General features: G+C 41.9%; 1 protein-coding gene and 1 long non-coding RNA gene across 3 annotated transcripts in view; one reads left to right on the top strand and one right to left on the bottom strand.

Moving 5' to 3' along the window:
• The window catches only part of LOC147018611 (uncharacterized), a 37,684-nt gene extending 22,577 nt beyond the window's left edge, over nt 1-15,107 (top strand). Inside the window, exons 3-4 of the long non-coding RNA XR_015062467.1 lie at nt 8,487-8,532; nt 14,679-15,107. This is a non-coding gene — a long non-coding RNA (uncharacterized LOC147018611). The remainder of the gene's footprint in view (nt 1-8,486; nt 8,533-14,678) is intronic.
• The window catches only part of PRDM5 (PR/SET domain 5), a 139,694-nt gene that overhangs the window by 1,840 nt on the left and 113,205 nt on the right, over nt 1-24,649 (bottom strand). For both annotated transcript variants that reach the window (XM_085898453.1, XM_085898452.1), the window contains exons 11-13: nt 22,459-22,619; nt 21,033-21,126; nt 10,412-10,497 (exon numbers count right to left, since the gene is read on the bottom strand). In XM_085898453.1, the coding sequence (XP_085754579.1) occupies nt 10,412-10,497; nt 21,033-21,126; nt 22,459-22,619 (341 nt within the window). The remainder of the gene's footprint in view (nt 1-10,411; nt 10,498-21,032; nt 21,127-22,458; nt 22,620-24,649) is intronic.

Below are 24,649 nucleotides of genomic sequence, written 5' to 3'. Positions count from 1 at the left end.
AGGCCCAGTCACACCTTGACGTTTTAGCCAGCTTATGCCGATTTTTGGAAAATTTGTATAAAACGCTGGTACACGTCGAATACATTATGGGTAAGTTTTGATAACATTGAGAGCACGCTGAAAAACACTGCCATACGTCGTAGTACGCTGGCTTTAAACGTTGTACTTTTCGGTTGTCCTCAAATTTTCCATGCTTGAAATTTTAAGACTTATGCCAGCGTATGACTCACACATTCCGCATAACGCTGGCCATAAGTTGTAGCCACGTTACGCGATCGTCGACACACGTTACTTGTAAGTTACTCATAAGTCGAAACACATCGAGGTAATGTTTAGTGTACCCGAAACTTATTTCTAACCTATGAGTAACGTGTTGTAGGCACGTTACGCGATCATTGACATACGTCGACAGACGCTACTTGTAAGGTACTCACAAGTCGAAACGCGTCAAGGTAATAGTTAGTGTCAGTGTTCCAGACTCCCTGGGGTTTTTTTTCTTCTTCTTCGGTATGACGGTGATGTCGACACTTCGATTTCTAGTGCGGTTATAATATAATATAATTAAAAGGCTGCCGCTCAATGATTTAAATCATAACCACACTAGAAATCGAAGTGTTGACATCACCGTCATACTGAAGAAAAAATAAATAAATAAAAACAGGGAGTCTGGAACACTGACGCGAACCATTCCCTTGAGTGTTTCGACTTATGAGCACCTTACAAGTAACTTCTGTCGACGTGTGCCAACGTTCACATATCGTGCGTACAACTTATTCCCATCGCATGCGGAACGTGTGTCATACGGCAAGTACGTCGTAAAATGTTTAACACGTTTATAATTACAAGACGTACTCCACTTAATACGACGTATGATAGCGTACTTTAGCGTTTTATTCACGCATACCAAACTTACCCATACCGTATTCGACATGTGCCAGCGTTTTAGATGCATTTTTCAGAGGTCGGCATACACTGGCAAGATCGCCAAGGTGTGACTGCGATGTTGACACTTCCATTTCTGCAGCGGTTATGATTTCAATCGTTGTGTGGCAGGTTTTTAATAAGCTACGTCACGTCATCGTCGGCGATGCGTGCAGCACGCTATGCATAAGTTAGACTATCGTTGGGCATAGGTTGTGAACGCCGACAACAGGCAAAGCATTCGTTGGTATAAGTTAGCGATAACACAACGAAACGCTCTGTGTCCGTTACTGATGTTATGCATACGACCAACTCGTTATGAATACGTCCGAATCTAAAAAAAACATCAAAAGTTCAACGTAAGCCAGCGTTTTACATACATTTTAATACGTTGCCATTGCTGGCTAAAATGTCAAGGTGTGACTGGGCCTTTACCAATGACAGGACACATTGCTGCGTAGGCGTGGCCGATGGGGAAAGGGTGCCATTTAGTTACCAATGACAGGACACGTTGCTGCGTAGGCGTGGCCGTTGGGGAAGAGATCCTCAGCCAAGTTCCCTATTACAGGTTACAACGTACGGACTTCCGGATATTGATGACTTACTGTGTTGTAATAATTTCTCGATTTCTTATGCGCATTTATAGATCAACACAATGCCCCAATCCAGTCGTCGTTTACGAGAGCGAAGGAACGGCCTGTGTGTGTGTGTGTCTGTGTCTGAGTGTGTGTGTTTGTGTGTTTGTTTGAAAGTTTTTTTTTTTGTTTTTTTTTGCACGTACGGCCACGCATGTACGGCCACGCAAGAACGAAGGAACGACCTGTGTGGTTGTTGTTTCTGGCATGCAGTTTGAATTTTTTTTTTTTTTGCAAGTACGGCCACACACTAGAATCTTAAAATGTCCCAACCGACAAGAGATACCACATGGCCTTTTGCATACATTTATGGACTCTTTTTCATAAAATACAAGCCCTTCATCTGATTAAACAGTCAATAAAAAAGTAAAAAGACAAAAAATGTCATAGCCCCCATTGTAATAAATAGTGCATGCCCGTACGTGCGTGTAGTCCAAGAATGATATTAAACCTTGAAAAGGCACATGCTCAAGTCCTCAGTGTCAATTGTGACGTCAAATCAAACGAAGAAGAATTGCCGTCAATTGTGAAAAAAAAGAAGAATTGTGACATCAATCGTGATGTCATAGCTCAGTGTCCTGTCATTGGTTTGGTAAATAAATGGCCGTAACTTGGGAACCGCTTGTCCGATTAATATAAAACCTTGAAAAGGCACATACACAGGTCTCCAGCAATATTCCTGGCAAGTTTCAATTAGATCGGACCAGCGGTTGTCAAGAAACAGCGGTCGCAGACACACACACACACACACACACACACACACACACACACACACACACACACACACACACACACACACACACACACACACACACACACACACACACACACACACACACACACACACACACACACACACACACACACACACTGCTGGAATTATAGACAGATGTAGTAAAAGAGTAAAAGGGCTAGCCCATATGTTGTTTTTACAACTAAAATGGCCACCAGTCTACCATTCAGCCATCTTTGATCAGATCACAAAATAAAGTGAGGGGCACAAGTATGCCATTATGTACAGTGCTTGTGCCACGTTTGAACAAAATCGGACCATGAATGTCTGAGAAATGGGTGGGGACACATCTAAGTAACAAAATGGCCATCAGTTGGCCATATTGGATCTTATTATTGAAAATTGAAATTGAAAAAACGAAAACCATATTGAAAAAACGAGGTGCTTATGTAAGCCGTCATTCGTTATATCTGTGCCATGTTTAAACGAAATCAGTATATGCATGTCCGAGAAATGGTTGAGGACGTGTTTGACAGCGGGGTTTTTTTCCACAACTAAAATAGCTGTCAGTCGACCCTCTTGGATCTGATGTCAAAAAAAAAATGACCTGCCTTTGTATACCATCATGTCTTGTCCTTTTGCCAAGTAGGAATAAAATCGGTCCATACATGTCCGAGATATGGTTGTGGACGCACACATGCGCACACACATGCACACACACAAAAATTGAGACCAAACTAATAAGCCCCCCCCCCCCCCGCTTCAGACTAGATCCAACAGGGGCTAATAAAACAGCAAGACAAAACTTCATAAGAAGGAATTTACAAGCGTGCTTCAAAATTTGACCCGGATGCCGATTTGTAAAATGCAGAGCAATGCATGCAGATACATTTTGAGGCCTTTTATCTTTATTGTCTTGGTTAAAAAAGCCACAATATCACGTGTTTCTTGCTTTTTTAATACATGTGCTAAAAACTACACTAATACATCCTTCAGACAGGCAGGCTGCAGCTTCTTCCCTATCTTCAGACCTTGACACAATCACAAACTGGCCAAACACTTGAAATATGTCTTTCAACCCTGAAAAAAATCTCACACTTTCACCATCTCTGAAAGGACCATACAGGAAAATATATCTACTTTCTCAACAACCTTCTCAAAGAAGTTCAGTCACTCAAACTCTTGGGTCTCAATATCAACCATGATCTTTCTTGGGCAAACCGTATTTCAATGTTTGCCACAAAAGCAAGTCGCCATCTGGGAATCCTCCGTTGTGCAAATTCATTCCTCGGCACACCTGAACTCCTCTCCACCCACAAGAACTTCATCTGCTACTTGATGGAATACTGCTCTCCTCTCTGGGCTGGTGCCCCTGCTTCACACCCTGCTCAGCTCGCTTGATGCTCTTGAAACCAAAGCCTTCAAAATTATTGGAATCTCTTGCAATGAAACTGAGTCTATGGGTCTCTCACTTTCCCATCACAGACAAGTATGTGGTCTCTCTGTCTTCTACCACCTCTTTTCTGGTCTTGCACCCTCTGCTCTTTCCATGCTTTCCTCCCACCATAGTGTCTGCAGGGTGCGACGCGGTCTAGCAGCAACTCCCTTCTCGTGAAACTCTCAAAATCCAGAATCACTGCTCACCTCCACTCATTCGTTCCTCTATGTTTCCCGTCTGTGGAACCAACTTCCACATTCTCTTCAATCTCATCCTTCCATTCAGGTCTTCAAGACAGCAGTTCACCACTATCTCAGATCATCCTCAATCCAAAATCATGACATTTTCTACACCCGTTTAACGACACCATCCACCCCGCCGGCTCCCCCCTTCGCAATTATTTTTTGCTGCCGTATCAATCTTCTCCACCTCTTGTGTTCTCCCCTACCCCTTATCGTTATCCACATCAATTGTTGTCTGTCTCCATCTGCTTTATTCCTCAGGCCTGTTGTTGGCATTTCCCTCTTCTCTTTCTGCTGTTCCTTTTGTAATACAGTATTTCATCTGAATCTGTTCTGTGTTCTAGCTTTTACACAAGCCTTGACTATGTATACAAAAACATAGGGGCAATGCCCCTGTGTGCTCACCTGGATAAGATAACCAGAACACCACTGGTAGGCATGGATGACCCACCAAATATGTAACGGAGAAGATAGTAAATACCTATGGATTTTTGTTTTAATGCCATGAACAAACTTTGGTACATCACAGGTGATAAAGTTTGTGGTTAAGTTTTATCAGAAATGCATGTGTAATTTCTGAGAAGAAAGCAAATACCTATTTTGGGAGGCAACCCCCGTAGGCCCCCTTTATGCCAGATTTTTTTTTTTATACCATGAACAAACTTTGGTACATACATGCTGATGAACATTGTGGAAAAGTGTCATCGAAATCGTATGTGTAGTTTCAGAGAGGTTGCAAGTATTGTGGACGGACAAATGGACGGACGGACAAAGCGCTATCCCATACATTCCAGGTGAGCTAAAAAGAACAAAAACAGAAAAAGGACATTTTAGGACAGATATAATAAAAGGGAATGTTTATCTGGCTGTCCCAATTGCTTGCACTTTATTTTTTGGAGAAATCTACTTTTTGGAGGGTGAAGGGAGTTGTGCCTGGTTTCAGGCCAGAGCAGATGAAGCCCAACAAACAGATTTGGAGACAAGAAAGTCTGGTAAGATATCAGAAACATGCAGTATGGATGTAGACATCTTGTGCCTGTGAAATCAGCTGTAATTAAAGATCGAGATAGAAATCTCTGCACCACATGCCAAACAAAGCGGCGGCAGTGGAGGAGACATTGCACAAGGGTCCAAAATATTCAACTACAATTTGATGCAGCAGCAATGGAGAAAGTTGGACAACAACCACCACAACTACAGATTTCCAAACTGTCATTAAAAGAGAACTCGACAAGACTTTTAGGAAGCGGAAAAATGTATCGTCTGGGGCAGCGATGACATCATTCCTGACACAGTGAAAGCAACAGTGTGCTGCAAAGATGACTTCCTTGACCTATTACCAGACCAAGTACAAAGTGTGGTGGGAGAACAAGGACAACCAAGGACCCCAAGGAGTGCACTAATGATGTGCTTGCATCCATCCAAAATAAATGAGACTTGAACAGATGCAACAACTGATGGGAATTTGCCCTGTTGGACATATGTGGGACATATGTGGGAAAGTGGTTGTCCAACGAGCGGTTGCTGAGACTCAGATGAGATTTGTTACCTGTGTAGTTCATGAGCATCAGCTGTGGCTGTATAGACATGTGGCTCGTTTTCCTGACGCTGATCCTGCTCACCAGATTCTCTCAGCGAGGGAGTCTTGTGAGTGGAGGAGGCCAGTGGGCTGACCACGTGCCTCATGGTTGCAGCAGGTTGATCAGCATCCCAAGGAGATGGGCATGGCCCAGGCATCTGCCTGGTGGATGGCCAGACAGAGGCCCCCGGAGTACCGGCGGAAAGTGGACGCAGCGACGCGCTGTTCCAGCGCATGCTCCCTGACCTGACCTGGTTGCAAAAATATTGCATGAGATGCCAGAAGAGTTAACTTAAGAATAACTGCCTGAATCTCAGTGTAGATTCAGAAAATGACTAAACTCTCAAGATAGGATTTTCACTACATATGTCTATGCCAACTTAGAGAAAAGTCTTGGGAGAACAGAGGAAAGTTATTTCCCCTCTTCATTGACCTCAAAAAGGTCAAATATTCTGTGCTCTCAATGGCAAAGTAACCTTAGTTTCAATCGTTTATAATGGAGACAGCACTGAGGAAACTAATGACATCTTATCAGACAAGTTGAGATGATTTTCTCCTTTTACCAAAACATGATAGCAAGTCCTGATTTGCTTCAATGGCATCTTATGAGAAGAGATTGATGTGACCAATGATCTGAGATAACATCTGCCGTTTCATGTTACATGACATCTGCCTTTTCTTCTTGTCTCGTTGCCTTTTGGAATGCTATTTAAAGTACACAAGTTAATGAGACAGACAAAGTGGGAATCAATCTGAAGTACGAGTGTGGTCGAAAGTCGTTCTGAATGTACACACGTGGCACTGACAAGATGGTTTAATGAATGCCAACGCGCACACTCTTCACCACAACCACGCCTGGTGCCGAGAGAGCCACGTGAGTGTTCCAGTTAGTTTTGGGAATACACCCGAAAGTTTCCATTGACTAAGCTCATTTCAATTGGAATGTAAATAATTAAAGGGGACAACATACCTCTATCCATAAATGATGGCGATCTCAAATCTGTCGATGAACTTCTTCGTATCTGTGATTGCATCGTCAAGAACGATGAATTGAGGACATTGACAAACCAGTTGCATCGGCATCAAGAGCTTTTGGGGCTCTTTTCAAGGTAGTGCTCATGCATGGATAGCACTCTGGAAGTAAAGACAAAACGAAATAGACGAGCCATTTGCGCTCTTAATGACACTGTACGGATATGAATGCTGGAAAACCTACAAGAAGCATTTGAGAAAGTTGGACGACTTTCATCGCAATTGTGTGCACACTATACTGGGCATTCTCTATCAACAGGGCACTCAACATGGAATATCACAAGAAATGAAGCGATGATGGGGGAGGGGAGTGAGGATAGAAAGAAAGGAGACAAAGTTACTCAGGTACTCCTGAAACAGATAGGTCACCTTGCCCACATGCCTGATCATCCCATACAAAAATGAATCTCTTCAATGGGTATCATCAGTCCCGTCAGGATGATAGCAGATCGACCTCAAAAAAACCTTGGGAGATATTATTCAGAAGAATCTTAAGAAAAAGAAAATTGAAGATCAAGCATGCGGTACGAAGAGAAAACTACATTGAGGGCAATTTGACATGCCACCTACCTTGTGCCTGGAAAGAGATACCTCGAGAGAACAGCAACCAGACCAGGTACAATGGCTCCCAGTGTACATCAACTTTTTTATGAAAGGAAGAATGTTGGACATTTCGGGAAATGAGGGGAAAAGCCCGTCACAATGATGGGTGCACAAAACTCAACACAACACAGAGGATTAGAATACACACAAAGTTATGAATTATTATTTGCAATAAGGGATAGGGACATGGAAATGGGTCGAAACGGGATTCTAAGCATGAACGCGTCAAAACGTTAGGCGGGATTTCTTCGATGCCCGTCCGCGTCTGCTTTGCACTCAAACTAAACAAGGCAGAATGCACAAACATATGTTGTACAAGTACAAGCACAATCTCGATTGCTCCCAAATAAATGAATTAAAAAATAAAAAATGCGGGAAGTGTATATGCACAGAACGCTGGCTTGATTGCTCGATGCCTCGGAAAAAAAACAAGTCGGGTGTGTAATGAAGCCAAAACATGGCTGTTGCTTTTGTGCATATATAATCCATCCATCCATTGGGACCATACTCTGTGCAGAGCGTCGGTGCTACCTGAGCAGTCTCCTTGGCTGTTGGGAACAATCCTGGATGGGTGGCCACTCCGACACAGTAAACCAGCAAGCTGGCACTAATTTTGCCGACCTCGGTAGGATGACAGGCTAAGGCAACCCCATCTGGTATTAATTCAACAGCTGAGTGGGATTTGAACTCAGGATCCTGGGATACCAAGCCCACAACTCCAGACATTAAGCCAACACCAGGTACATAATACATCATGTTTATATGCCTTCGATAGATTCCAATTCCACTGAGCCATGAAGGAATTATCCTACAGGCCAGAAGGCTTGAAGCCTGGGGCCTACACAAACCGTGTCCCTCAGAATGCCTGTGATGCCGATGGGCTGCGACCTATTGACATTTGATGCTTTTGTAGTCGATTTTGGTCTTTTTCACACGAAAGAGAAAATTTATAGGGAAGGCATGGCAATTGTGAGTATTACACTTCTGAATATGTCTTGGGCCTAACGGAGCAGCAAAACAGCAGATGTACGATGTATTTTTTCAGGGGTGGAGTCAGATTCCAATTGTGGGTGGAGTCAGGCCAGCTTTCCAATCAATGGTTGTAATGAAACATACGTACACATTTTGAGGTTTAGCTAATTATATTTAGATAGATAGGGGCTGGTCTGTCAATGAGCAGCATGGGAGCTTCCCAGTGTCTGGCAAATAACAGATGGCTCCACAGCTGGAAAGGACTTGGTGCATAAATGCTGATCCATCCTCTTGTGAGATATTAGAATCTAAACTTTGTTCTGCATCTCAGGATACCATGGCAGTGTGATCAGCAACTACACAACAGGACAAGACAGGTGCGTGTGTGTGTGTTTTTCGGGAAGGGAGGACATTAAAATAAATACTGCACAATGATTTCATTTACACCATTCTTTCCATGATTAATTTACAATTCCTCTACCTTTCCTTTGCTTTTTTATCTTATTTGATGCATGGCCAGGATGTTTCGGCATGTTCCAGGGATTCTCGCTTTGTCCCAGGATTGTATCCCAGTTTTGATAATTTTTGGCCTTCTACTTGATTATAGACAAAACTGGAATAGTTTATAGTACTGTCATCAACATTAGTCAAGGTCTAATCACTCGCTCATCTCCTAACTATACTATAGCTTGTAATGTCTTTAGTCTTCATGCTTGGTAGACAAGACACCATCCTCATAGTTCTCAAGACACCATCAAAATAAAAACGAGAAAGCATCTCAAAATGCAAAGCCCGTCCGCATCTGCTTTGTACTCAAACTCAACTTTATGAAAACGACAGCTAAAAAAAAAATTGTACATTTTATTAATTTGTGTTCTCCACAATCTCATAATAAAGGCTTGTTGAAGATTTGATGACAAAAGCTCAAATGGTAAAAAAAAAACAAAGTTATAGCCTGAACTGACACACACACACACACACACACACACACACACACACACACACACACACACACACACACACACACACACACACACACACACACACACACACACACACACACACACACACACACACACACACACACACACACAACCCCATCTTCCACTGCACGGGTGACAGGCTAATAAAAAAAAACAATACAGGGAAAAGACATTATGAAACAATTGCTCTAATCATGTTAATGAATGAGTTTATGAAAATGTGTTCTGGAAGTGCCTCTCAAGAGCTAACTGTTTTTATGTGCTTACTAGCAAGTTGCTCGTGCCCACATGGGATTCCAAAGCTACACCTAAAGAGAACCTCTCCGCCAGTAGGGATGGAGGCAGCAAAAATGCAAACGGCGTTTTCTGTCATCGAGCTGATAAGCTGGGAGCAACAATTTACATTTATTGGCACAACTAATGCAATTTAATTGCTCCAATGGTGGATAGGTGGTCCATTTGAACCTGTTTGTTCGATATATGTATCTTTTTGATGCCTTGGGTCTGTAATAAAAATTCGTATCGGTGTTAAAGCCAGTGACCAATTGCAAATTAACAGTAGGATCCATCCATCCATTGGGACCATACTCTGTGCAGAGCGTTGGTGCTGCCTAAGCAGTCTCCTTGGCTGTTGGACGCAATCCTGGACAGGTCGCCACTCCGACACAGGATACCAGCAAGCTGGCACTCATTTTGCGGACCTCGGAAGGATGACAGGTCGAGTTAACCCCACCTGGTATTTATTCAACAGGTGAGCGGGATTTTAACTCAGAACCCTAGGATCCCAAACCATTAAGCCAACACCAGGCATACAGTAGGTTGAGTGTCTGTGAAGGTGTGCATTGGATTATTCCTTGTTCATTTGCAGCACAAGGCATCACTGGCTGAGGGTTTGGCTATGCCACTGATGCAATGCCCTCCGCTGATTTGGGCATAAATTTGGAATTTGTTCAGGGTGCCGGCGATAGCTCACCTATTCTTCATGAAGGACACCATAGGATCTTTGACGTCCACCAACGAATGCTGGCAGACGATACACCCGTTTAACGTCCATCCGAGGGACGGCACATGTATTGATGAATCACCCTGCTTGTGAAACACAGGGATGCCTGCTTATAGCTGGGTCAGGATACAAACCCAGGATAGACAGCTTAGAGATGAGTGCGAGTTCCTCTAGGCCATTCTGTCAGCCCTGCATTGGATAATGTGTTGTTATGTAATGTGGACATTTGCATAAGGAAAAGCATACATTCAAGTGTATGTGCACACTTACACGAGTGTGGGTTCTGATGTGCATCTTCAATCCATCATTCTTGCTGAAAGCCTTGTCGCAGTAAGGACATTGATAAGGTCTCTCACCTTGCAGGGAATAAAATACAAAGGTATAATATATACAAAAAAAAAGAAGCGGTTCAACCACACAAGATGAACCTTATAAAGTCTGCATTCGGCTGGCACATCTGAATACACGCAAGTAAGGCATCAGGATAAAGATATACTCACCTTTGAGCTGTCTATCCTGGGTTTGCATCTCACCCATGCTGGCTGGTCATGAATTTGCTATTCTGCAAAGAGGATGAAAAACTCATCCTGGTGGGTGCTGTATCGCAGAGCTTAGTCATTTTGATGGGGGATGTGAAGCTGGCCTTCACATCTGCAATTAGCTTGTGCATTTGAAAGATCCCATGATATCTTTCACAAAGAAGAGGCCAATAAGTGCCCGCTCCCTCACCAATTTCCACTTTATTTATGGCCTCCTCCTGTGTCCAAGTTTCCTTGTATTTAAGTTTGTTAGATGAGCAAGTAGAAAGAAAAGAATGGATGTGATGTGGAGCACACCGAGGTGGGGATTGGCGAGGTGAAATACCATATTTGCAGACATAATAAATACAATCTACTAGTACATTACCCGTAGGGTGATTACGTCAACCACCTACAGTGACTACCACGAACACACGCACGCATTTTTTACTGTGAGTAAACTTACACATGCAATTCTGACAACATCTCAACAAAAACGGCTCAGCCTCCCCCATCCAGCCTCAGCTTTGGGAAAGCCATCCCATCTTTACTGACCCTCCTCCTACTCATAAAAGCAAACAGACATTCCCACATTGAAACAACGGCATACTTAACATTTTCTGCTCCTCTATCAAGCTATTTGCCTTGTGTTGGCATAATGCTTAGGGTGGTGGGCTTGGGATCCTAAGGTCCTGAGTTCAAATCCTGCTTGGCTGTTGAATTAATACCAGGTGGGGTTTGCTCAGCCTGTCATCCTTCTGAAGTCAGCAAAATGAGTACCAGCTTGCTGGTATCCTGTGTCAGAGTGGTGACCTGTCCAGGATTGTGCCGAAGGGCCCAGGAGACTGCTTAGGCAGCACCAACGCTCTGCACAAAGTATGGTCCCAATGGATGGATGGATGGATGCATAACCTCCACACTAAAAGTGCTGCTTAAGAGAAAGGGTTCTAAAGGGTAAATTCTAATGCTCCTAAAGTTTTGAAAGGGTACATTTTAAACTCTTAAAGGGTTCCTAAATTGGCGGCCATATTGTGAGTGGAGTCAGGCAAACTGTGCAACCAATGGGTGTAACTCGCACACACGCACAGCTCCTTTTATAGTGTAGAATATAGATGACTCCCATAGACAGGAGTCTCTCTTAATGCTTATCCACACGATCCCCTGTCTGCCACATTGTTTTGAGCAGGTCCATCGTCTGCCCTTTGTTTTTCAGCTCTTCCATGAATCCTGATCAGGCAGAATAAATCGACGGTGACACTAAAGCACCATATAAAGGTTTTAGCCTATCTGGAAGTGCAGCTACACCACTGATGCAGTGCAACTTGTAATTTAAACGCAGGGATCTAGAACACGTCACACGATTGCCAAAGTTTTTGAAATGTATTGTGGGATGCTCAACAAAAGCGGATGTGACACCTGGCTTCATATCTCCTCAAAAACGACAGCACACTGATCGATGCAACATGCTGCCTCAAAAGCACCAGGGGGATTGTTTATCATATCATAAGGTCCAGTCTACATCTATAATAATAATAATAAATGTCAGTGTGTGTCTCCTCCCAAACCCCAAAACCATGAAACCTCGAAGCCTGCAACTTTGCATACGTGCGAAGGGAATTCCAAGGGAGTACAAGAATGAAAACTGAGTGTTTGGGTTAATTAAAACACCCCTTTTGAAGACACGGCCTTATTTAATTACATCCTTTATCAAGGCTCATCCTTGGTCACCTCACTCTCCCTCGCTAGGGTCCTAATTTGCCTTTTTTTGGGCCTGCTCAACAATGCCTTGACTTGGAACAGGCCACAGCAGTTTCTTAAAGACAAAGCACTCGAATTATATTTTTTCATTTCCTCACTCATATCATCGAAATGTCTCATCATACCTACAAATCACTGGATACATTGTAATGCTTATCAATGCTCGGAGACGCCAGTGTTCTTTCATATCCGCAAATGTGATAACCTCTAGAATCTCAACACGTGAATCAAATTTCAAAATTTTAAATTCTTAATTGACCTCAGCAGCATTTCCGACTGCTAAAAAAAAAGAGAAAGAAGTGTTAATGTGTCCAATTCAGACATTGTTTGACACTCCGGTCATCTCCGAGTGTTTGTGGCTTTATTTTGTTTCCACACATGCAATAACCTTAAGAATCTCTTCATGCGAGTCAAATTTCAAAATTTGAACTTCTTCATTGACCTCAGGAGTAGTTCTGACTGCTAAAAAGTGTTCATGTGTTCAATTCGGACATTGTTTGACACTCCGGTCATCTCTGGGCGATGTTTGTCAAAACTGATTGTGAATCACTTGCCAAGCCAGCGTGGTCATCTACCTCTATAAAACACGTGTATTTGTGTGTTTGTGTATTTGTCTGTCCCTCTTCATAAGGACGATTTAAGAATGGCTTTAAAAGCCGATCCTTTAACGCAACTGTGTGCTCACGAAGGTCTATTTTTCAGGCCAAAAACAAAAAAAAAAACTTGGAAGAACATTTTTAATAAGAGTATAGTAATTACATCTCTTCAATTGGAATTGGAGATGGTGGCTTGCAACCGGGCCTCATGGGGGGTTTACAGAAGCGTTTTCTTAAATAACAATAAATACAAGGCGTAGGGAAGTGAAATTCGCTGCACATGATGTGTAATACGCAGAGTATCACGAGTGTTCATTTACATCTGTAGGATGTCTAATAAATAAAGAAGATAAAAGCACACCTGATGCTATGCTGAGGTTTCAGACTTTGGGATGCTCACAAGGTTGTACCATCAAAATGAAACGTCCCAGATGATAATTAAAATAGGGTCACAATTGTACATGTAGTGTTTTAAAATAATGTTTTTTCTTGCTACAAATTGAAATATCATATCTTCCAGTCGCCTTGAATATTTTGAATAAAATAATTCCAACCTGTCATTTTTGATGGGTTTTCATAAGAGTATTAAATGAACACCATCTAGAGATGTCCGGAGAATAAAACAATGTCCAAATTGGACACGAACACTTTTTTTTTTTTTTTTTAGCAAACGGAACTGCTGCTAAGGTCAATCCCGCATTTAAATTTTGAAATTTGGCTCAGGTGAAGAGATTCTTGAAGTTATTGCATTTTAGCTGTAATGCTTTATAAACATCCAGAGAGTTGTATTTGCACATTATTTGATACTCCAGAGGGTGGTTATATCTGGATGTGTCCCGATGGTGGATATATCCGGACGGTAGATGTGTATCCAGTGCATGTCTCCGGGTGTTTCCGGGCGGTGCATGTCTCCGGGAGTTTCCGGGCGGTGCATGTCTCCGGGAGTTTCCGGGCGGTGCATGTCTCCGGGAGTTTCCGGGCGGTGCATGTCTCCGAGAGTTTCCGGGCGGTGCATGTCTCCGGGTGTTTCCGGGCGGTGCATGTGTCCGGGTGTTTCTGGGCGGTGTTTGTCTCTGAACGTGTCTGGGTGGTATTTTAGCCTTGTGCTTCGGATCATTGTCCTATTAAAATGTGAATCGCCTTCCGAGTTTCAGATTCACAGCTGACTCAAGTAGGTTTTTTTTATCAAGAATTCTCCTGTACTTTGCACCATCCATTGTCCCTTCTATCATAACAAGCCTGGCAGTCCCTGCTGATGAAAAGCAGCCTCGTAACAAGATGCTGCCACCACCATGCTTGACAGTAGGGAAGGAGTTGACTGTATGATGTGTAGTATTAGGCTTGCACCAGATGTAATGCTTTGAATTTAGACTAAAAAGTTAAATTTTTGTCTCGTTTGACCACAAAACTTTCTTCCACATGCTTGCAGTATCATTGAGATGCTTTTCTGCAAACTCCATATGAGATTTTAGATGTGTCTTTTTCAGTAATGGATTCTTTCTTGCCACCTGTCCATAAAGACCAGCTTTGTGAAGGGAATGGGATATATTGTTCATCGATGAACACTGACCCCCATCATCTCAGACAGACATAAAGCCTTGCAGATCATTCAAAGTCCTTGTTATATTTACATTGACATCCCAAACTAGTTTCCTGCTTTCCCAGCTGCTGAGTTTGGATTTGGATGGAAGACCTGATCTGGGTGGAGTGTGCGAGGTATGATACGTCTTCCACTTCTTAATAATGGATTTCACCTGTAGAAGTGATTTTTATTTAATACACCTGTTTGGACCTTTCAATTAAAAGCATTAAAGAATTGTAAGCGGTTTGAATGAAGCCCACATCATGTAGAGTATATTAATTGACCAAGCCTGTGATCTTGTCAAGCTGTGGGTGCTCTTGCAAAATGCATGGTTTTAGAGATACGATGTAATCTCTGTTTTCAAGACTGCTCTGTGCGGCTCTGCATTTCTCAATGCAAAGTGGCGAACTTGTTAAATGAACAGCAATTAATTCATATTTCCATGTCTTTTTCCTTTCTGTTTTAATTAAACTGAACAATCTGTATAAGTTTAATCCTATTGAAGTAGTTGGTTTTCTATAAAATGAAGAAGCTATGTGAAATGTAAAATCATGTAAAGGAAATTATTCACAACCTTTTCTCTTACTGGCTTGGGAGAAGTGCTGAAGTGATCGTTATCTACTCATGAACAGCTGTGTATTTCTTCATTGAATTTTGAGAAAGATGTTTGTGCTTTTGAATTTTACTTAGTTCATTTTTTATTCATAAGCAGTTTTTTTCCATAAGCAGTTCATAAGCAGTTTTGCTCAAAAAAGTCTTATTGCACCATCACTTGTTTAAGTGTATATAAATGACCGAGCTCAAGCAATTAATAAGAGAGATATTGGCACTGTTACTGTGTATTTTCTCTCTCCATGGATCCATGCAAATAATGTTTCAATTCTGTTAAAATAAATTGTTAAAAGAACCTGAGAGTGAACTTTCTTCGACACACCATACTCAAAAGAACGAGTGACTTTGAAATCTTATAACCCTCTCCTGAACGGTGCTTCTCCACGACTTTATGTCCGACTTCTTTGGAAAGCTCCTTGTTTGCCTTGTTGTTTGACCAAGTTGTCATTGTTTCATATGCAGCCTACAGCTGCTGGTTGCATTACTGCTGGAACTGCAGCTGTGCAGTGCCCGTTACCAGTAAGCTGGCACTCATTTTTCCGACCTCGGGAGGATGACAGACTGAGTCAAACCAACTAATGTTATTCAACGGCACGACAGGGACTCAAACGCAAGTCCCTGACATCTTAAGCTCGCCACCTTAACTGCTAAGCCAACACCAGGCTTGCTGACCAAGTGAGTTGCACCTTAAAACTCCTTAGATAAGTGGAGGAGCTTAATTTTTTAAAGTTAAACCACTGATTGCATGCAGGTGAAACCTATTACACTTATTTTGTAACCTTACACACAAATAATTTTCTCCCAAAGTGATTTAGGGTTAATTAGGCAAAGGGTTTGAATACTGATACAACTGAGAATCATCTGATTTTTCTCTGCTAGTATAACTTATTCACATATTATCTGCATTTTTAAAGTCTCATCACTTTGGAGTAGTTTGTGAAGACTCTATATATTAAGTTTGATTTGAAAGCATCATGAAATAAGCTCAGGTGGCATCAAAAAGAGAAAACTTTGGAGGAGGTGAATACTTTTGCAGGCCATTCTACGTATTTGTCAATAAAAACATGCGTCGAGGTACGTTTTCCTCTCCTATGCTCGAGTATATAATTCACCAACACCATATTTTCTGTTACTGGCTTTCACTCCCAGAAGGAGATGGTATGACGACAAGTTTCTGACATAATCATGCCTTCCACCCCCTGCAAGAATGCTAAAGTCTAACATTGGGAAAATCCTGAGTTTCTCACACTGGAACAGAGACTTTTGGTGATCAAACATCCTTCAGACATGATCCACAACTGTGAAACTTATTACATTTTGTAAATTTGAACAGCCTCAATCACAGTGTTTAAATGTCTCCTTCTTCTTCTTCTTCTTCTTCTTCTTCTTCTTCTTCTTCTTCTTCTTCTTCTTCTAATTTTTCTTTCGGCTGCTCCCGTTAGGGGTCGCCACAGCGGATCATCCATTATGATCCGCATACTGATTTGGCATAGGTTTTACGCCGGATGCCCTTCCTGACTGCCCTACACCCTCTCATAGCGCGGCCCAGCGCAGAGCTCCCGTCCTCAAGCGATCCTCCAACCCAAGCCTCCGAGTAGCCGGATTACAGGTGCACACCACTACGCCCGGTACAGTGTTTAAATGTCTCCAAATGTTTAATTATTTTTTTATAGGTGCGTTTTCTTAATTTCTACTTTTCTTCTTTGTAATGGTCTTTGGGAGTGCCTGAGTTCTAAATTTAAAGTGATTTGTAGGAAAAACATTCAATAATTGATAGATTATGTTGATTATCCTATGTGTAACAGGCTAGACAGCCTTGAGGTGAGAGTGCGTACCTCTCTGCCATCCTGCCAGCCCAAGAAACTGAAAAAAAATTGAAACTTGAGAGTTCGTAGAACACCTTACCCCACGCAGTATTTAGCTATATAATTTAACTGAAATAAAATCATGATTTTAAAGGTCATATAAAAAAAATTCCAGAAGTTTAGCGCTGTTTATGCAGTGTCTTGTACACCACCTTATTTAACATGTCCAAGTATTGCTAAACGGAAGAGTTTTGAAAGTGTCAAAAAGGTGATTTGTTGAAAAGGTCAACACCACCCCCCACCCCGCCCCCCCCCACGTTTCTGCAGGACACACATCGTCCACCATCAACCTTCTTCTGGTTAAGCTACCTAAATCCAGGATCACTGCACACCTCCACTCATTGGATCCTCTTTTTTCCTGCCTGTGAAACCAACTTCCACATTCTCTTCAATCTCATTATTCCCTCCAGGTCTTCAAGACAGCTGTTCACCACCATCGCAGAACTTCCCCAATCCAAAACCACGATCCTTTCTACCCTCGTTAACCCCACCACCCCCACCCCAATCCCTCCTCCTTCCAATTTCCAGTTTCCCTCCTGAGAGTTTCCTTCTGTATTCATCTTGTCCACCCCATGCATCTTCTCCTGCCCTCATTCCTCCCCACACCCATTATTTGTCCAAGCCTGCCTCTATCTTGGCCTTCAACTCTGCTGTTGGTGTCCCCCCCCCCCAACTGTTCTTTTTGTCCTGTTGTGTTCTGATCTGTTTAGTACACTAATTATATCTCTTCTCTCTTTATATAATTATATCTCTTATATCTATATCTCTTCTCTGAGCCTCAAATACATATACAAAAAAAAAGATAGTGCATTGTATTTGAACAGTGTATCAGTATTACAAGTTTGGTCACAGATCATTTTGAAAATCAATTTAACGCATTCATTTTGGGATCAGATTCAAATTGTAAAAGTTTTTCTTGGCTTTTTATACCCCCTCCGAGCCCCACCTCCCACTCCCCAAAAAAGACTTTAGTTTTACAGTTTAAGGGACCATCGATTTAAGACGTACGCAGACCCTTTACACAGAGGTTCAATCCCCCATTTTCTATATTAAGTGTGCATTGAAATTCTGCCTCCACAATTTAATACTACACTTCCAGATCATCTTCTGCAGTTGTGAAAACTTTGGCAAAACATTAAGTATATTTCCAACAATATCACCTTGAAATGCCACATGCTGAACTTCAGGGTCTTTTGGACTGGAAAAAGACCAGCGCATGGTTTGGTTCAGAAGGATATCCCATTGTGAACCCATATGCTTTGATAGTTCGTTCTCAAAGGATAGTTATGATTTGACAGTTACTGACCGCACTGTATGGTAATCAAAATTCCAATTATCCACCACTCGATGACTGCAGAAGTAGTTCATGACTTCCAGACAAACACGTTGCTTTTATCGTTTCAATGAATGACACCTCATTCTTGCATATTCTGCTCTTTCAAAGAGTAACTCTTTATTTATAGTGTGCATGCGGTGGAAGATGCAGAAAGTTTGAAGTAGGTTTCCTTGTTGTCTTCTAGTTACCACCATCACTGAAGGTGGGGCGAAGGTTATGTTTTCATCTCTGTCTGTTTATCTGTGTCTGTGAGCAGGATATCTCAAAAAGTTGTGGACAGATTCGGACTAAATTTGGTGGAGAGGTTGGTTGTGTGACAAGGATGGAGATGTTTTATTTTGGTGAAGATCCGGATGCAAGAATTTTTAGATCCTTGTGGAGGATCTCGAAGTCTTACTCACGTTGTTGTTCTTGTGCAATTTTTTTGTTTCACAACCTACAGTTTTCATCGAAACTTCGTGAAACTTGGCGTATATATGTAAAAATACCCTGTGCAGACAGTAACCATCTCCGATTTCGAAAATTCCTCTGAGAAAAAAAGTTATGACGTTAAAATATCTCCGCTAATGGCAATCACCTTAAAAATTATCTCTGAAACTAGGCAAGCTTTTTGAATTCTGTTTGCGGGAATCGAACAGGGCATTAGCAGAGATGAATTACCGCACATATGGTACATCATTATGATGTCATATCAATTTTTATGACGTCATTCCTATTTTTTGACATTTTTTGTTTCACAACCCAGAGTTTTCATCGGATCTTCGTGAAACTTGTCATGTATATGCAGAAAGCCCACGCGCAGGCAGTAACCATCTCCGATTTTGGAAATTCTTCCGAGAAAAAAGTTAACGTCATAATATCGCCGTTAATGGAAATCGCCTATACCATTATCTCCGAAACTAGCTTGTTTCACAGCCTACAGTTTTCATTGAAACTTCCTGAAACTTGGCATATATATGTAAAAATACCCTGCGCAGACAGTAACCATCTCCGATTTTGAAAATTCCTCCTAGAAAAAAAAGTTATGACGTCAAAATTTCTCCGCTAATGGAAATCGCTTAAAAAATTATCTCCGAAACTAGGCAAGCTTTTTGAATTTTGTTTGTGGGCATCAAGCCGGGCATTAGCACAGACAATTTATCGCAAACCTGATACATCACAATGACGTCATATTCGTTTTTATGATGTCATCATTAAGAGGACGAGGATCTTAGCTCATTTGAGCTTGTTTTAAGTGATTCTTCACAATTGAGTGATCCGGATAAAACCGATATATAACAGAATATCTGAAAAAGTTATGGACTGATTTGGATGAAACTTGGAGGGCAGGTTGGATGTTTGAGAAGGACAAATCAATTCGATTTGGTGAAAATCTAAATGCGGATCCAGATAGGAGAAAAAAAAATTCATCTGATTCTTCACCATTGAGAGATGGGGCATAAAACGATGTGTAGTATATTTTAAAAAAAAAGTTGGACGAGTTATGACAAAACTCGGTGGATGAATTGGTTAGGTGATAAGAACAAGCCGATTCGATTTTGGTTCAGGTCCGGATCCAGATCCGGCCTATCAGTGGGATACAAAACGTAAACTGTTCAGCCAAGCAGTGGTATGCGCTCTACCAAGTGCTGTTCTAGTTTCCAATGTTGTCAGGTTCAACCTCCTTAGTCTAGTTTCATCAGGTAGTTCTCTGATACGAGGGATGAATTTGGTGGCCTTTGCTTGTACTTTTTCCAGTACCCTTTAACTGTCCTCGTATCATATGCAGCCCTTCACAACCCTTTTGCATCATGTCAAAAGGTGGGAACTCCTTTGTTTTACGAAGTAATCATGGCAAAAAAATATATTCCTACTTCAGGTTTAACTTTTATGCTTGAACTGTTCAGACAATACAAAATGTGAACTGCCTTTGGCAACAGAAAAACTTAAATTCTTGCAGCGACATTTAACCCAAGAAAATTTCCACTACGAACTGAGTGGCCACCAGAAAGTGTCTCCTTGCAGGTGAAGCATTGCAGGTACTAATTTTACCTGCTTCTCAGGAGGGCATCAGTGACATTAGACGAGCCAAAATAATATCATGCCAAAAACATTGACGACCATCCAGCTCATTTATTAATTTACCTTGGTGATACTTCCTGGTTTAGTTAACAGATACTATTTATTTTAGGTTTGCTAATGTGAATACAAAATCAAAATCACTCCATCTCACCTTTAAACATGAAAATTGCCATTGCTGCAATTCATTAATTAATATGCAGCATGTTGCAGCTGATTTGTATGATTGCTGGGAGTGTGACTGTGCTGCTAACACGGTGTCTCCTGTGAGTTAGGGTCGGCATTTTAATAACTTGTTCACGGTGTTGGCGATAACTTTCCTCCTTTTCATCAAAAGACACCATGGGATCTTTGCTGTTCACAAACTAATGCCAGCAAATGAATCGCCCAGCTGGCACAGTAGCACACACACACTTCTGAGGATGGCACACTCTGATGCAACTTCCTGCCTGGAAGTACCAATCAGATTTTATGGTCGAGTCGAGAATCAAACCCAGACGAGACATCTCAAAGGGAGTGTGCCGCCTCGGTACCAAGCTGTCAGACATACTTCTGGCATTACTTACCAGTGTGGCTGCGAATATGCACACGAAGAGTGCCGTTACTGGCAAATTTCTGGCCACAGTAAGGACATATCTTCTCTTTCTCACCGGTGTGTGTCTGAAAGCACATGGCAATGATGAAGAACTTTATGAAGCAAATAAAGATAAGCAATGACAAGAAATATATCTGTAATATCACCAAGAAACCGTCTTTAAGAGGATATTAATTTTTATTCTTCATTACCTATGGCTATATGTGCAATTATCTTTGACAGGAAGAAAATAATGCCTCGGCCACACCTGACTGTTCCTGTTCTGGTATTGCTTTAAGTACTACCTTATCTGCCTTAACCCTGCCCTTGGCAAATAAAGAGATGCTTAGTAAGGAAGGAAGGAGTAAGAAGGACAATTTATAATGAGAAAAAGAAGGAGAAATGGGGAAGAATGAGTGAGGGGGCTCTGTTGAAAAATTATATATTTTTTGAAAAGTTTAAGGGTGATGTGTGATAAAGATGAGCTTAAGGGTAGGAAGCAAAGGAGAGAAGGAAGTGAGAAGGCTTATAACTTATGAGCACATGGCCAAGCAGAGGTCAAGATAAGTAATCACTCAAAATGGATCAAATATTACCAAGTAAGAATGTACAAGGAGACAGGTACAAAGGAATGATAGAATTCATAGTATAGTGAACTAACAAGAACAGTCAGACATGACAGATCCGGTACATTAGACATAGCTTTTGGAGCGGATCTAGCAGAGCTGAGAATACCGACGGATCTCGCGGAGCTGAAATAAGAAAGTGGAAGTCCACTTTGATAACTTTTATAAAAAAATAATGGATATGGTTTGAATTTTTTTTTTTTTAATCAACCTTTCCAAAAATGGGCAAATCACTGAGGTAGATTTTGCTCTTCCATGAATCGCTGGTGTCGTTCTGCTCTTCAATGAGCCTCGATTCCTGATTAAAAGAAATGCTTGCCACTGGCAGGAAGAAGGTAAACTGAATAGTTGAGAAAGCAAAGCATGATGCAATGCAGTTGAGATGGCTAATCCAACTTGATATATCATATGCAGAAAGTCTTGGTGAGGAAGCATGTTGTGGCTGGGCTCGTTAATAAATTGGTAAATGTTCATAGAATTTCATTTTTTTGATAAAATAAAACTTACATACACAGGCTGCTAATAATTTTATCACGAGCAAAGAGATGTACAAACATCACAGCCTGACGTTAGTGCACATCTATTGTTGCCATGATGTTACACATGACAAAATAAGATACGTCAGCGGTCTTGTGAAGCGTGATACGACTGATAGCTCACTTCATAATTGTATGTTTAAAGATTATTGTAAAAGCTGCTGTGTTTAGCCTAGAGCATGGCAAGACTAGAGATTTTTGCAGCATGAAAATACATTTTAAGGAAAGGTCACAATAAAAATTAATGAGCACTTGCCTTTTTGTGACTTTTAAGTACAGATGGAGTCACAAAGGCCTTGTCACAGTGATCACAGCGGTAACGCTTATGGCCATCATGCACAACTTGCACGTGTACACTCAGCGTGTCCTTTCGTTTGAAGGTAGCAGAGCACTGTGCACATCTGAATGTACGTTCACCTGAAGGAATTAACAAAACGCAACTAAATGAGTTACTAAAAAATGGTGCAAAAAAACTTTAAAAAAAAAAACATTTGTAGAGGGTTGGGTCAATAGTTTTAAGGCCTTAGCAACGAGTTTCGCAAATGTTAGGGTTCGACTAAAGTGATGACTAAATCATGGGACCTTGCTTTAAAAACGTCAAATTCTCAGAATATAGCAAACTGATGAATGTTAGACAAAATTGTAACAAACAAACACCATCAGATAACAAAAGAATATTGTCCTACATGTTCATTCATTCCAAATAATTTTCATGTCTCTTATAAGGTGCATATACCTCAGTGGTATCTTTCCAATTGCCGAACAACAATAAATATTATATTATACGAAACAAGAATTTAAGCTCTCCCGCTATGCAGACTGTTGTCCGTTTTTGTTTTTTGGATACAAAATCTATGCTCTTGGAACAGGCAGATGACAGAGGGTACAAGGAATCGCTGACAATGTGACAGATCGTGCGTACAACAAGTAAATGGATGAATTAACCATAACAAGATAGGAGATGAAACAGACGACAAGGGGAACATTAGGAGAGAGCTGAACGATCATGGGAATAAATGTGGGATATGACATGAAATCATGGTCAAAGGGCGGAGAGCTAGCCACTTGTGAGCCAACGGCCAAACATTTCTAGTGCTTAAATGTGTCTGCGGACGTCCTCCTGCAGTTGGGTTACTTTTTTTTAGGATGGTGGCAGGATTTGGACTCCAATCACCGTAAAACACTTCACTCCCCAAAACACAAAAACGCAAAGAAAACTGAAAACTCACTTTGTGGGAGTATCTCCTGTGCTGCTGCCCTTCGCAGGGCAGCTCACCGGATGACGGGATTGGGGCAAAACCTTTGGGACCGGCACTCTTTGATGACAGGAGGAAAAGCACTGGGTAGCCTTCCAGGGTTGGAATAAGGTAAAGTGTGTCTGGGTGGTGCTGAGGTGTCGTCCACCAGACGGTGGTCTCCTTGGTTCAACCTGAGGCGGTCCCTTTGCGTGGGTGCCTGGAATGTCCTATCCCTAAGAGAGGATGATCACCTGTCTCTGTTATCCTCTGAGCTCAAGCATTTGGACATCGGCATTGCAGCTCTCTCTGAGGTTCGGAGACTGGATTGCGGTGAGATCATGTCGGGTGGTTACACCTACTATTGGTCTGGTCGCTCTGATGGTTACCAAATCCCAAGTAGTTTCTGTAGCTGTGTCCAATAATCTGACTCCAATGATTATAATTGAGGTAACACCGGTCAACGAGCTTATTATGAGATTAGGGTTTCATCACTGCTTGGGTGTAATTTCCCTGGTCTCTGTATATGCTCCAACTGAGGCGAATTATCTCACCGTGAAGGACACATTCTATGCCATGCTCGAGTCTGCGGTTAATCAGTGCTCCAGGCAAGATACTCTTCTAATCTTGGGGATGTGAATGCATCGACTCAAGCTGAAAGGGATGGTTATGAGACATGTGTTGGTCCCCATGAGTCTGGAACTGTGAACCAGAATAGCACCAAGTTCCTTGACTTTGCAAGAAGTCATGGAATTCGGTTGGCTGGTTCATGGTTTCAGCGCCCACAGGCTCATCGCTGAACTTGGTATTCCAACGCTGGTGGTGTGGCAAAGGAGATTGACCATGTCCTCGTTGATGGTCGCTGGAGGATGATCCAGAACTGCAGGGTCGACCGGAGTGCTCAGTTCCTCAATACCGAACACAGGCTTGTTGTGGCAACTCTAAGTTGCAGCTTAAATCCAGGAGAATGGTACCATCCCAGCCTCGGCTGGATATTGGCAAGCACAGGGACGAGAGGGTAGCTGAGGATTTTGCAAATAGGCTGAGTGTGGATTTGGGAGGTCTGGATGCTTTGGGGAATCCTTAAGAGTTGTGGAGTGCCTTTCAGACCACCATCTATATATTAATAATGAAGGACCAATTTTGTGCTCCTCCTCGCGGTCGCATCACGTTTTCCTCGGTGCTGTGACCTGGACTGAAAGAAACTTCGTA

The sequence above is a fragment of the Eptatretus burgeri genome, chromosome 10 (assembly GCF_056783735.1).
Source record: "Eptatretus burgeri isolate ZD-2024b chromosome 10, Ebu_testis_v1, whole genome shotgun sequence".
Lineage (NCBI taxonomy): Eukaryota > Metazoa > Chordata > Myxini > Myxiniformes > Myxinidae > Eptatretus > Eptatretus burgeri.
This window is presented reverse-complemented; position numbering and strand designations above follow the sequence as displayed.